The sequence below is a fragment of the Camarhynchus parvulus genome, chromosome 1A (genome assembly GCF_901933205.1).
Source record: "Camarhynchus parvulus chromosome 1A, STF_HiC, whole genome shotgun sequence".
Lineage (NCBI taxonomy): Eukaryota > Metazoa > Chordata > Aves > Passeriformes > Thraupidae > Camarhynchus > Camarhynchus parvulus.
The window spans coordinates 41,255,061-41,268,756 of NC_044586.1; the positions used below are offsets into that span (position 1 = coordinate 41,255,061).

The 13,696-nt window shown below is 38.0% G+C and overlaps 1 protein-coding gene across 1 annotated transcript in view; it reads right to left on the minus strand.

Moving 5' to 3' along the window:
- The window catches only part of TMEM117 (transmembrane protein 117), a 180,248-nt gene that overhangs the window by 97,883 nt on the left and 68,669 nt on the right, over nt 1–13,696 (minus strand). Inside the window, exon 4 of the mRNA XM_030960265.1 lies at nt 6,658–6,757. Coding sequence (XP_030816125.1) covers nt 6,658–6,757 — 100 coding nt within the window. The remainder of the gene's footprint in view (nt 1–6,657; nt 6,758–13,696) is intronic.

Consider the following 13,696-nt stretch of genomic DNA (forward strand, 5'->3'; position numbering starts at 1 on the left):
TATGCACTATTTTTGCTAAACAGAATTTCCTGGATAGGAGAGTTGCTTTCCAAGAATAATGTAAGTTTAAGAGTTAACAGTTTTGGCTATTATTTTAGTCTAAAAGTTAAATACAAAATTCTGGAAACTTTATTCTTTTTAATGATTATATTATGTTTTCTTTCAACATAGACTTTTTACTGGTGTCCTTCCCTGTACTAAAGTAAACTTCATTTTTCAGACACATTATTATTTTATTTTCTATATATTTTGACTGCAATAATTTAGTGTGTCTGCTATTTTCATCAATATGATAGTATTTCCAGCATCAATGTTGCTCACATTGTGTGAACATACCCTAGCAACACATACGCATTTTGAGATTAAATAAAATGAAGAGGTAAATTAATCTAGTTTCTTCAGAGTGGTAATGAACTCTTCATTACTCTAGGATGTTGACATAGATAGTTACATCTCAGTAAAAGAGGACAAGAATAATATTCTCTCTTAATAGACCCAAGGAAAGCACTTTGAAATCATTGAATAGCTTGCTATCCTACTCTACAAATAAATATTGTTTGTCATGATCACAGAGGCAACAGTCAAAAGCAAATATCTCCAAATACTTTTAAAACTCTTGCCAAGAGATTGCAAGCCATTAAAAATGTTTTAATGGCAATAAGTAAACATCTATTCTTATCACAAAAATTAGTAAAGAAGAAAGTACACAGAGAGTATTCTACAGGTACCAGGTATCTACCAGACAATAATACCAAATGATGGTATTATCACTGTGCTCAAAAATATGATTCAACAATTCTCTCCAATCATGAAAATATCAAAAACTACTTAAGAGCCTCCCTGTTCAGCCGAAGAAGTCCATAGACCACATAAGATTTCAGGAAAGAGAGGTTATGTATCTACAGTTGATGTTCTCTAAACATGGAATCCAAGCCCATTCTCAGAATATAGGTCTTACCATGAGCAGGGACATTTCTATCTTTGACATAACAGCAACATCCATGTTCAGGCTCTGGTGAACATTCTTTTATATGTAAGAACATATGAAACAAAATACTCAGAGCTTAATTTTTTTTTTCACATGCAAAATAATGCCCAGGCCATAAGACAAAGAGGTGCTGAGGAAAAAGGATGGAGAAAAGTAATGATGAGGTAAGATGAACATAAGGAAATAAGCTCACTGTCTTTCACTGATAAGGCAGATGAAGGTGGCTCCATACTCTTTCATACATTCACAGCTCCTGAGCTGTGACTGTCTTTCCTGCAAACAGCATTTTCAGGGCCAGCCAACATTGCTAGAATACCTCTTTAATGGCAGAGGGAATATCTGAGGCTGCAGAAAGAGTGCTAAGTGCTGGCTCTGTAAAAAACAGGAATGGAGATATTTCAGAACAGAATTACTGAATGAGGTCAACAAAACTCATGGATAAAGGAGATGTGTTTGAAATAGGCAAAGCTGAATTTTCTAGTAGGCTTTTGAAAAAATTCCTCATCACAGGCTTCTATGGAAACTCAACACTCAGAGCTTTAGGGAAGGTCTTTATGTTGATAAATAACTGATTAAAAGACAGGGAACAGAAGGTAAGTAGGTTAGCCAGACAGCTCTAGCAACGGAGGGAGGTCATTACCAGAGTTCCACAGGGATTTTTGCTGGGGATGCAGTTATTCGTCATATGCCTAAGCAAACTGGGAAAATGGATGAGCAGTGAGGTGAGAAAGCTTTATAATTATATTAAATTTTGCACAGTGAAAAGGATGATGGCTTGCTGGATGTGAAGAATTACGAAAGGTGCTTATGGAAGAAAGTCCCTAGGCAATAAATTGGCAGATGAAATTCTTCGTAGTTGAATGAAAAGTGTTGCAAAAAGACCAAAGCAATTCTAAGATCAAGAGTCATTATGTACACAAAATTGCACGCATTTCAGGAGAGCGTTAAAGGACCCTGCCATGTACTTTTGGCTTATTCTTACTCTCCTGGTTGGCTTCTGCTTATAGTCACAGTTTGAGGTAGGATACTAGTCTGGGTGGATTTTTGGTCTGACCAGGTGGAGGAACTGGGCTTTTTTACAGTTGTAGCCCAAGATCTAATATGGTGCATGTGACAGAAAAACATTCTGGTTTAGGACTCTACAGATCTACTGTGTCCTTGTATGGCAGTAACTATGAACTTAAACCTGTCAACTATTGATGTTCATAGCATTAAGAATTCCCGAGGAAGGTTTCAGCCCTTTAGAGTATTCTTTACAAACCAGCCACAGGCCCCTCTACTGGTTACACTGAGACTGCCCAGGTAAGATATGTTAATCACATAAAATGCAAAAATACAGAAAGTTTCTTCACCAGAGGATCAAGACAAAAATGTTTAACAGAGGAATGTGAATTAAAAAAAAAAAAAAAAAAAAGACAAAATCTACTTCTTTCACAACTAGCAAAGCCAGAACACAAAATGGTGTGAGGTTTTCCCCTGGAATTATAAGGCTGAAAAACTGGAACTTTTACAGCTAATGCTGAAAATCTCAGAGAACAGAAAATCCTTCTTGCATAAAATCAGATAATCTTTATCAAGGGGAGGAGCAGCCAACCAAAAGTTATATTTCAGAATGTCACCCAATGAAGTGACTCTTTCCCCTAAAATACTTCACAGAAGCCCGGAAACTTATGTGTATGGGAGTCATTATCCAGTTCCACTAATGAGGAAAGGGAGGTGTAGATTCACTACTCAGTACTAACCTTTTGAAATCTCAATACTGTGTCCTGACAAGAAGTCTTAGGCAGAAGGTCTCTACCTCCATATCCATCCATCCATGTGGATGTGATGTGTCTTGGTCAATCCAATCAGTCTTGGATTAGCAGAACAATTGTGATCTCTCACTGCCATCCAGACTATGCTGGAAGTACTACTTTCTAACTTCCTACCAATTCATCTGCTAAGATGATGGAAGGGAAACAGTCCCAGAAGTCTTCTTCATCGTCCCACACAAGGGAGAAGTCAAACTGAAGTCAAGCAAAGGTGTCAAAAAGAACAGCCAGGAATTGCTACAATGATTCAGTTCACACTCCCTGTGTCAAGTGGTCTGCTAAAGCACAGTGATGAGAAAATTCCTGGCTTCTCTTCTTAAAAAGAATATGCTGATACATCTGCGGTAAACACTAGTTTGATGAATAATATACTAAACCCTCCCCAGAGTTTATCATTGTTTCTGATAACAGGAGCACACACAATCTCTGCTGCTCAGTGATTTCTCAAATGTTCCCAGCTCTCCCTAGCAGTTAACATGGGAAAAGAGAATCTCAACTAAATTGCCATTCAGAAAGAAAGTAAATAGGAATAGGACCCCTTTTCAGGAGGATCAGCCTGGTATATTCATAGAGATCAGTACTAGACAGTGGCTGAAGACAACTGCTTCAGCTTCTGATAATCCTAGAAAGCAATGTCTAAGAAAGGTACAACAAACTTCTAAACTTCTACTGTTTAGCCTCTTTCACATGTATGTAGGGTTTGTAGGCAGCAATATGTCTTTAATGCAAATGGTAATGGCAGCTGGTAAGCAAAGCTCGCCATGTGTACGAGTATAGTTCACAGCTCAGGGTCAATCTTTGTGGAGACCAAAAAGCCATCACCAAAAGGGAACAACAGTTTTGACAGTGTGAAAGCCAGCACTACTCTGCTCTCTGTGTCACTTTTCAGTGCCACTCACTCACTCCTGCAGCTATCCTCTGAGCATGCCTTACCCCACATGCTGTGGGGACTGTGTCCCTCACAGAAACACAGCTGCAGCAGGTTGCTCATCTTCACAGAGAGGCCACTCTAATCATCAGAGATTCTGCCCTCAAATCAGCTCCTTCCTGCCTGCTTGCACTCTCCCAGAAGGCAGCTGTAATTGCTAGTTTATAGGTTTGTCTGGGTGGAATCCAGCCTTTCTTCCAAGGTGTCCTACTGTGCAAAAGTCTGTGGTGTCTGCCTCAAAAGCAGTCTCCATGAGGACAATGCACTTTTTATGGGAGCAGGAGGGCATGTCAAAGCATGTACAAGATTGCAAGATATATCTCCATGGCTTCAAAGAGGGAAAAGTGCAGAAAATCAGTGTACTGATTCCCTTCTTCACAGACTTCAAAATATCTAACAGTTACTACAGACTTCAGCAAAGATGTTTATTAGCAGCAGATTCTCCTGTCCAGAGGTACAAAGGAGAAGGTTCTGTGCACCCATAGCATGGCCCCATTCTCATTACACACAATGGAAATAATATTGCTGATTTTATTACAAATTGTGTCAGATTCTGTCACAAAACTAGTCAGTCAGATAGAAAGTGTTGAGGAGAAAGTCTTACTTCTGCCTTTTCAATCCAAAACAAACAGTGATCCAAAACATATTTTCCCATTTTAATCACTTTCCTGATTTAATAAGCCACTCCTGTCCTGGGGTAACAGTATTGTGTATTGATTACTCATTTTTAAAATGGAATCCCATCCATTTTATTTTTGCTTCTTCCCAAAGTTTCCAATGAAATAAGGAATAAGATCCTAATTCCAGTATGTTTCAAACACAGCGAAGTGAAGGCTGCATCTCCACATTTATCTTCTGATTTAGAGTCTATGGATGGATGATTTCTTTAAAAAAAGTTCTTGAACATTAGAAATTATAAACACTGCTGTGAATGGGAAGATGTGCAAAGATTCCTTTACAGGCTTGATTTTTCTTTCCTGTTTCGAAACAGGGTGAGGAAACTTCAAAAAATATAATACCACAGAAAGACTGATATTATTTTGACATCAATTCCATGCTGGGCTTTACAAGCAGAAGGTCAAGTAAATTCAAATATAAATAACACAGCAATTTCTATTCATATAGAATAAGATGGATTGCTTAAATTAGACACCATGGGACATGACTTGTGCCAATGTACATGTCCATGCACCAACATACACATCCAATCTCATCTTTTCCTAATCGAGCTAGAGACCTTGAAATTGTAGTAGTTTTTTTGATGCTCCCAGGTTTTGCTGCCCTTGAGCACTGCCATTTCCATTGCCTGGTTGATATTGCTTCTGCAACACAAATCTCTAGGCAAAGTATATCACTATTCTCTTTTGCCCTGAAGACCTAAACATGAATCGCTACACCTCTTAATTCTCCTCATGCAATCAAAGCATGTCCTAAAACACATTGATCCTCCAATCCTATGTTCTCTACTCTTCCTGAAAGCTAATAGAACCAGACTAATTTAAACAGTCTCCTCTAATCAAACCACCTCTGTAGTTTCTCCTAGCCTCTCTCCCACTCTTTGGTGATAACTCCATCTGACACAGGAATCTGCTGTGGCACAATCCAGTTGTGACTCTGCTGTTGAAGAGACCAGAGAGGGCTTTGAGTACCCAGAAAATGATCAGGATCATGCCTTTTGAATCAACCCTTTCCACGCTTTATACAGTGTTGCACAAAACAGGAGGTTTTTTAAATGGAAACAAGGAAAAGAGAGACTGAAAAAAACCCACATTACCTAATGTAGAACTTGTTTTTAATCTATCACTGGAGCCCTAATTAACATATGTAGGATGTACATGATCTGTCTCAGTTCAGCTTAGTTTATGCATCATCTCTTCTTTGATAGTGGAATAAATGTGTGGAAGCCCATGAGAAAAAAGCAAGCTAAAGGTATTCAGAACTACCCATGAATTTTATTACCAATTCGGAAGAAGTTCACATTAATTGCCAACATTAGTCAAGGCACCAATTCCGTGATGCCCTTACTGTAAAGCATATACAAATTACTTTCTCTGCACTTGCTTTTCATGGCCACCATTTCACAGAGTAGTTTGTCTTGGACAAACCACAGACACATACTGAACAACATCCTGAAAAAATCCTTGATGCTTTTTTTTCCCTTCGGTCTGTTGTACAGTACATTCCAAATATGGAAGGTAGAAGACATTGTTAAAATCCAATTGCTAAAAATCTTACCTACATAAATATTAAATCCTAATCTTAAAAAACAAATTCACTTTTTATCACTTTGTGTTTAAGAAATGCTTTTTCTGAACAATTAAAATGTGCAGAAGCTTTAATTTGTTCCCAAAAATTAGCTGTCATTTTCTGGTTCTCTTTCACTAAGCTGATCTTTGCCTTGCACATAGAAGATGCTTTTGTAAGAAGTATAATCCAAGTGAAAATTTTATTTTTCTAAGTCCTAAATTAGATCAAAGTGAATCAGTCAGATCAGACTACCTTCAAATCCTGGCATGTAACTGGCTTGCTTTCCTCCTCTAATTTCATTTTTCTCTATCACATCTTTCAGTTTTTTTTTTTTCTAATTCTTTTCATTAAAATTATTTATCTTTAGCTGTAACTCACTGTTTCACAGGATAGCAGGTTGCGATGCTACTTCACAGCAAAGGATGGCCATCATGCAGAAGCCAATGGCAAAACTCCCACTCACAGGAAAAAAAAAATCTCCCTGATTCTAACTGAAACTGAACATTTAAACTGAAACTCCTCTGGACTGTCAATTGAATACCTGCCATTATGCATTTGTTAACTTTTTACTTTTCTTGGTTGAAATACTTGACTTAGAGGAACTGAGTTTTCTCTCCTCTCCTCTTTCTCTTGAAAGCAACAAATATATTCCTTTCCTTTTAAAATGTAATTATGCTTCTTACCATCCACGCTGTGACAAAATCTCCCATCCAAGTCCCAACTGCAGCTACCTTCATAAAATTTTCATTCCTGATGCCCATGAAGTCTGTTATAATGTATGCACTGTGAAAACAAGAACACAAACATAAGATATACATATTTGCTCAACGTGGTTACAAAGAACTTGGATTAGTGACAAAATTTATGATTATCTGTGAAAGATTTCCCATTGCTTCCATTATAACTTTTCTGCTAGAATCTGAGTCTTGACATAGAACTGAACCCATATGGGTCGATTTCAATTAGAAGTGCAATGTGAGTCTGATTTTGAAGTCCATGTCTCTTTTGAAGGTGCTAAAATAACAGTTGGCAAAGACTTTAGGATTATGTAAAGCTTCTGGAAGCAGAAAATGATTTATGCTTTTTTATCTTTTTCCTTTATACAAATAGAATTACAATTTTTCAAATCCGTGACTTAGTGAAATCTTCATGGAGAAAAATAAAAATCTTTAAGGTATCTTTAAAAAGATAATTGAGCTGCTTGACTTTTCACTGTATCGGTGATGCAACCACATTTTTAATACATCAGTGTAAGCAAGTTTTGCAAAATTTCAGTGAGATGTCACTGTTTCTAGATTTATACAAGTTATTTTCACAGATATGTTTTACTTAAATCCAAAAGAAGTATTTCCATTCTGCTTAAATAATGCAACAGGTAGGACTTACAACCTCACTTGGTAATCAACTTCAAGTTCACCAAGATGATATAAGGACAATTAAGAAGGTAAAGTTACTTGTTCCAGATTAAAACCTTTCTGAAAAAAACATACATTTTAACATACTCATCTCCTTTTCTAAAAGACTTTTGTAGTGGTCAGGAAGAGGCAACTCCCCTCAAGAGCTAATATGATGATAATGAATATGAATGGCAATTGTATTTTAACTTTACAAGTGATGCCTTTGTTTTCAAGACACTTGTAAACATTTTTATGTATTGTTATGCCTATTTAGGAGTGTGCACAAGAGACACAGTTATATGTAAAAGTGTCCTTGAACACTGTGCTATCCATTATTCAAATCTTACCATTGTCACATACCAAATATTGCAAGGTCCAGGAGCTATACAGACCCTACCTCTGCAATTGGATCAGTGCAAACTGATCCCACTCTCTGGGCCAGTTCTGTTAAAATCTAAATATCTGATCAAGATAGGAGGTCTTGCTAGCACTAATCCATGCATAGCTTAGTATAATTTCTTAGAGAATTTAATATGCTGTAGAGCAGAAATATTATTGTCATTGAACAGTTTCATGACACATGAAAAATGTCCTAGTGTTACAGCCCTTTTCATTATACATATTATGACCTTTCAGCTGGTATGTCACTAACAAAAATGCCATCTGTTTATTTTTTTCTGTTGAACAGCATATAAATGCTGGCTCTGATTTTCTGCTGGAAAAAAAATCCAAACTATTTTAACAGCATTCCATGTAGTTCAAAGATCATCAGTATCCTAAAATCACCATGTTATAAATAAGGATGTAAGAACAGGAACATCAGGTCAGCCTAAAGTCTCCCTGATTCAATGTTCTGTCTCCAAGAGAGGGCAACAGCAGAAACAAAGGAAGACTGAAAACAGGCAAGCACAATCCCCCCAGATATACTCTCCTAGAATCTTTAGAACTGGAAAATATTTGGAATTCCTTTTTTCCTGTAGCTTGGACATGCCATTCCTGTAGCATCTGTGAAGGCAGAAAACTATCAAGTCTGCATTCCTTAAAAAGATGTCTCGTTCACAAAGAAGGCACAGCAGTAAGTGTCAATTCTAAGGAATGGCCCTCAAATGCAAAGCATATGTTAGTCATCTCCATCAGTGGGAGACACATACAAAACCCCAGGGTCCTCACCTTTTCTTATGTGCACTGCACATTCTCATTTGCATTACACAGGTGTACAATAAGCAAACACTTGCACAACACCCCCAGAGCCCTGCACCTAGAGCAGGCCTGCCACAGCCACCCTGTCCAGCAGCCTGCTGGGCACAAGGAGGGTTAGCCAAAAAGGCTGAGAGGTTACTGATCCCTGAATGCAGGTATTACCTAGCAGAAGAGAAATCAATCCAGACATAAGAGACTCTTTTTAATGGAAATTGAAATTCTCAGTGTAATCATTTATTTCTATGAATGTTAGAAGTACCAGAAGGTTTATTATAAGGTTGAATGAACTGGATACAATACTCAAATACACAGAAAGGCCTTGAAAGCATCACATCCTCCCAACAGCTCTTATTGTCATTTAAAACATGAAAACATCAAAGAAGCCTAGTATAAATTGTGCATTCCAGTCTCCAAGTAATTAATGCCTGAATTAAATATACAAATTGACAAACCTTCAGTTAGTGTCAAAATAGCATATTATTATAAAGAAACTATTAGGAATATAAACTGTGCATGTTTTAAGTGCATTTACTGATTAAAAAACAGCTACAACTTTTTATGAACAGGAAGAATATTTTTAGCATTGTCATCTTATTAGAAACAGTAATGAAATACATCACTATTTCATTAACTGTTAGCATTGCACCCTCTGTCTTTTATGCTCTCTGCAGTATTATTTTTCTTTCAAAAGACAAAGAGAACACAAAGAGAAACTGACTATTTTAAAATAGGGATCTGGGGCTGCTAAAATGAATTAAAAAAAAAAAACAAAAAGAAACCTAACCCTCCAGTTTTCATTTTCAGGTTTTACTTTAAATAGGAATAAGAGCACTTGACATTTTCAAAAAAGACATGCTTTCCTGATGATACTAGCAGGGTACGTATTATAACAGTACCAAAAGTAAAATTAATTCTGTTGTGGAAAATCTTCACATTTTTCTAGCTTCAGCTAGTGATTAGAGTAGTTTTCTTTACTTATTTAGTCTTCTTTCTGGCTAGGACCCATGTCTGCACCTTGCAGGAGGACTTAGGTCTGGTGAGTTCCAGTTAGCTGTCATGGCCAGCCCAGATTTTCTATAGCTTGTCAAAAGGCTCTGTTTGCTTCCCCATATGTGTCCTGTGCAGCAAGGCACCAGCAGATTGCATGAGCAGCACAACCCGAGGAAACACCAAGGGAAAAAACACCGTGGTTAAAGCCCAGAGTAAAAAAGCTCTTCTGAGACAGACAGGATAAGTGTGAATAATTACAGTCTGAGGAGCCAATACTTGTGAATATTATAGATAAAGGACAAATTTGTGACTGGGATTTGGGAGCCTTTCACAGTAACACTGGAGCTGCAGCTCCAGGGAAACTGCTCTCAGCAGGCCAAAGTCTAAGGAAGGTAGAGCAACATTTTAACAGAACGGGACAAAAGAGAGGGATCAAAAGACAAAGGAGACCGATAAACACAATTCTAAAACAGATTTTAAAAAATCATAAGTAACTGTGTACATCCATGTTGATGCAAAAAGGTATGTTAATCAGTCAGTAAAAGGACATATAGCCCAGTGTATTTGAGCAGCTTCTGGAGTAAGCAGCAGTGTGCACAGAATGGATAAAGAGGAAGACAGCCACACTAGCCTGGAGATTTTATAAAAGGAAGATATCAGAACATTTTCTCGAAGAAGGATGACACTGCTAAAATGACAAAGTGTGAAAGCAAATTGAAGGGTTTAAGTTTTACATTGGATAAAGATGCACAAGTCACTGTGGTGCTATCAACACTGTTCCAAGCACTGGAAAAAATGTTATGACTGAGACTCAGTGCTGAGATTGTGTTTTCTTGACCATCACAGGATCTAAGAAAGGGCTTTAGCTTGAATAGAGACACTTAAATGTAAGAGTAAACCAGGAAGTCAAACTCTCTATGGAGCTTGGAAAGACTGGGTCAAAGATTTAGTTGCTTTATATTACTTCTTGATGGCTAGCATGTCAAAAAAAACCCATATTCACATATTAAAAGGCATTGTTAAACTTATGTGACTGAGTGATTCCCAGTGAAGTGACATAACTTCATCTCCAGATCATAATCCAAAGAGTTCTGTATCCCTTGTGAGGTCTGTGACATAGCTGACAACCCAGACACACCTGAACTGAACCCTGGGTGCCCAGGGACAGCAGTGTGAGCATAGACACTTTGGGGAGGTTTTAGTTGCCTTTTGAAGCAATTTTAGCAAGCTTGATGCATCTTACCTAAGCTTCAGCTGGTTCTTTATATACTCTAGAGTACTGAAGGCACTGGGCCTGCACACAGAGCACAGTGCATGTTCTGTACAGAGCCAACAAGAACTGCATCCACAGAGAGTGATAACTTAATGCTCTTTAAAAAGGAGGGAGGGCTAGGATAGATTTTATGTTGAGTAACAAAAAGTCTGTATGTGTTCTGCAGTCCGATATGCACTTTTCTGGGGTGGTTTTATTATTTGGCCTTCCCCTTAAACAGCTGATTATCTATATGGAACTCATCTTCCTTGGTGCATCTGACGAAGTGAAATGCTTTGACATTGGCAAACAAGTGAAAGCACAGGAGTTTACACAGGCTGCAAAGAAAGATGTGTTTAGATGTGGCACCACAAGCTTCCATTACTGTCAATTCAGAAGAGGCAGAGAGTGTCAGAATAACTGAAAACATACATAAAAGACTACAGATACAGTTCCTGATCTGTATTTGTCACTCTAAAATGACAGAATGGCAAATGAGACACTTGGAAGCAATTCACTCAGTTGAAAAGCTATTCTTCTAATGTTAGGAATTGAAGTCAGAGCCATGGGGAACTGGAAGGTGCCCAGAGACAGCAAGACCTGCTCTCTTATAAACTGGCACATGATAATGAGAATATCATAATGCACAGCTACCAGCAAAGAGCACAGAGAATACAACAGCGATTCATCCAGTCCCTGACCATCCCCAGTGCATGCTTTAGACATACAGACAAAACTTCTCCTATGACACCAGACCAGAGAGAATTAAGAGGCACTGAACCAGGGATTTTGCTTGACAAGACATCAAAGAGGTAACAGCCACAAGAGGATCAGCAGGCTAATCTCCAAGACACAAAAATTTGAGAAGCAAAACCAGCTTGGCTATAATGCAGCGGATCGTGGCACAGTGCAGAACACCTGAGACTGACAGACTGATTCTGTAACTAAGCATCACTGCTTGGTAACTTATTTACACATTTTTTTTTTTAAACCAGGCAGCAGAACTTTAATTCTGCAAACTTCTCCTCATCATTCTACAGGCTTGAGGGCTGTGTGAGTCACTCTGGGGACTTTGCTTGTAAAGCTCCCAAGCCATTAGAAGTTCTGCTGCTAGGATACACAGGAGCTCCTCACTGTCCACAGGGACAGGCCATTTAGCTTCTAGCTTTGCAAGCCTGCCTTTGAGACAAGGCCCACTGAAAAATGCAGCAATTTAAATTCTGTCTGTTAATGCAGAAGAGGTGTGCAACTTAAATAATAGTGTATACATGAGATCCAGTCCCTATTCCAAGGGACACTGGTTTAATGCCCTTCAGACTTAGAGAATTGAACCTCACTGTCATTCTCAATATGAAAAGATGATGACACAAGAGGATAAGAAATACGTGTTTCAGGAGACCGTTAGGTGAGCTGAAACTGAAGCTGGATATTCCATATTTTGTATAAATATCATCTTTCACATATAAGAAAAATATTCCCTTTTCTTCACTTTTAGAATGGATGCCACTGGTCAGTATAGGTGTTTGGCTTAGATCATTACTACAAGACAAATTAAGGTGCCTAAGCAAATTGGGACAGGATTTTAAACATATTTTCATTCTTAATGTAGCTTTTTCTACTGCTAGTTGTAGGAGTTTCCTGTGTGGGTTTTTGTGGATTTTATTCCAACAAACCAAGCATAAAGCACTTGATGTCCAATAGAGTCTGGACTTCTCTTTAGACATCAGGTGGTATTCATACAGATTAACTTTTACCTAATGATGCTAGTCTACCTAGGCTGTCTCCACAATCAATGGATCTGACAGCAATTCAAAGCAGGATGGTAATTTAGATTATTTTCTTCTATGACATGGTGATGTCAGATATGAAAATGGCCAACAGCTTATGTCTAAAGGAGCTGAAAAATGTAAATCAGAGTGGCAGGCCTACTGCCAGAGGCTGTGAGAGTCTGCATCTCTACTGGGAAAATCTTAGTGATCTCCAAATTCAAAAGCATTAAGGACCTCCACTATGGGAGGAATGCAGCCCCCCTGGGTGCAGGTAAATTATGGTGAGTGTTGGCACATACTTCTAGCAAGTTTAAATGACAGGATTTGCTACAAAAACCTACATTTTTGTGTGTGCCTGTCAAACCCTAAATGACAAATAAAATTGGAGACAATGAATGGACAAGGTGGGAACTGAACCCAGATTTCTTCCCTCAGATGAGCACCTTCCTCCATCATTACAAAAGTGTTCTGATGAAAATTATATGCTAACCCTACAAACTGCATGACAAGGAACTTATGATGGACAGGATAGTGTGGGGAAAAGCATAAAAGGTGCCTGAAAAAAGAACTAAACAAACTGATTTTTCAAATCCATTATGTCCATGAGATATGTTTTACAAACTTTCTGGGAGTTTTGCTATTCATGTGCTAGGTGTATCATAAAAACATATATTCTGTTTAGTCAGAAAGAAGAAAAACAAAGGCTGCAGAGTGCAATTAGCATTTTTCTGCAGCAAATTCAGGCTACAATACTCAGCCAAGGACAGGTTGTAGAAACATTTCTAATTATACTGTGAACAGCTGAATGCTCACCCATTCACACATAGCACAGCCTTACCTGTCCCCACCACACACTCACACCAGCACTGCAGCTTACTTGTAGCTGCTTATGCTTCCATTTCAACTCTATGACTGCTGCATAAGTTGATTTTACTGAAACAATGACACACAGGGTTGCCTCTTACATACCAGTTTGATACTGCAGGAAAGGATTAAGACATTTTCTCACTGTTAAGTGAATTGCTTGTTGAAAATTATTTTAGTGTATAATTGTTTTAGTGGATAAGTTAGGAAAACTGTGACAAGTTAAGAGAATCATGCCACTTTTTAGCAT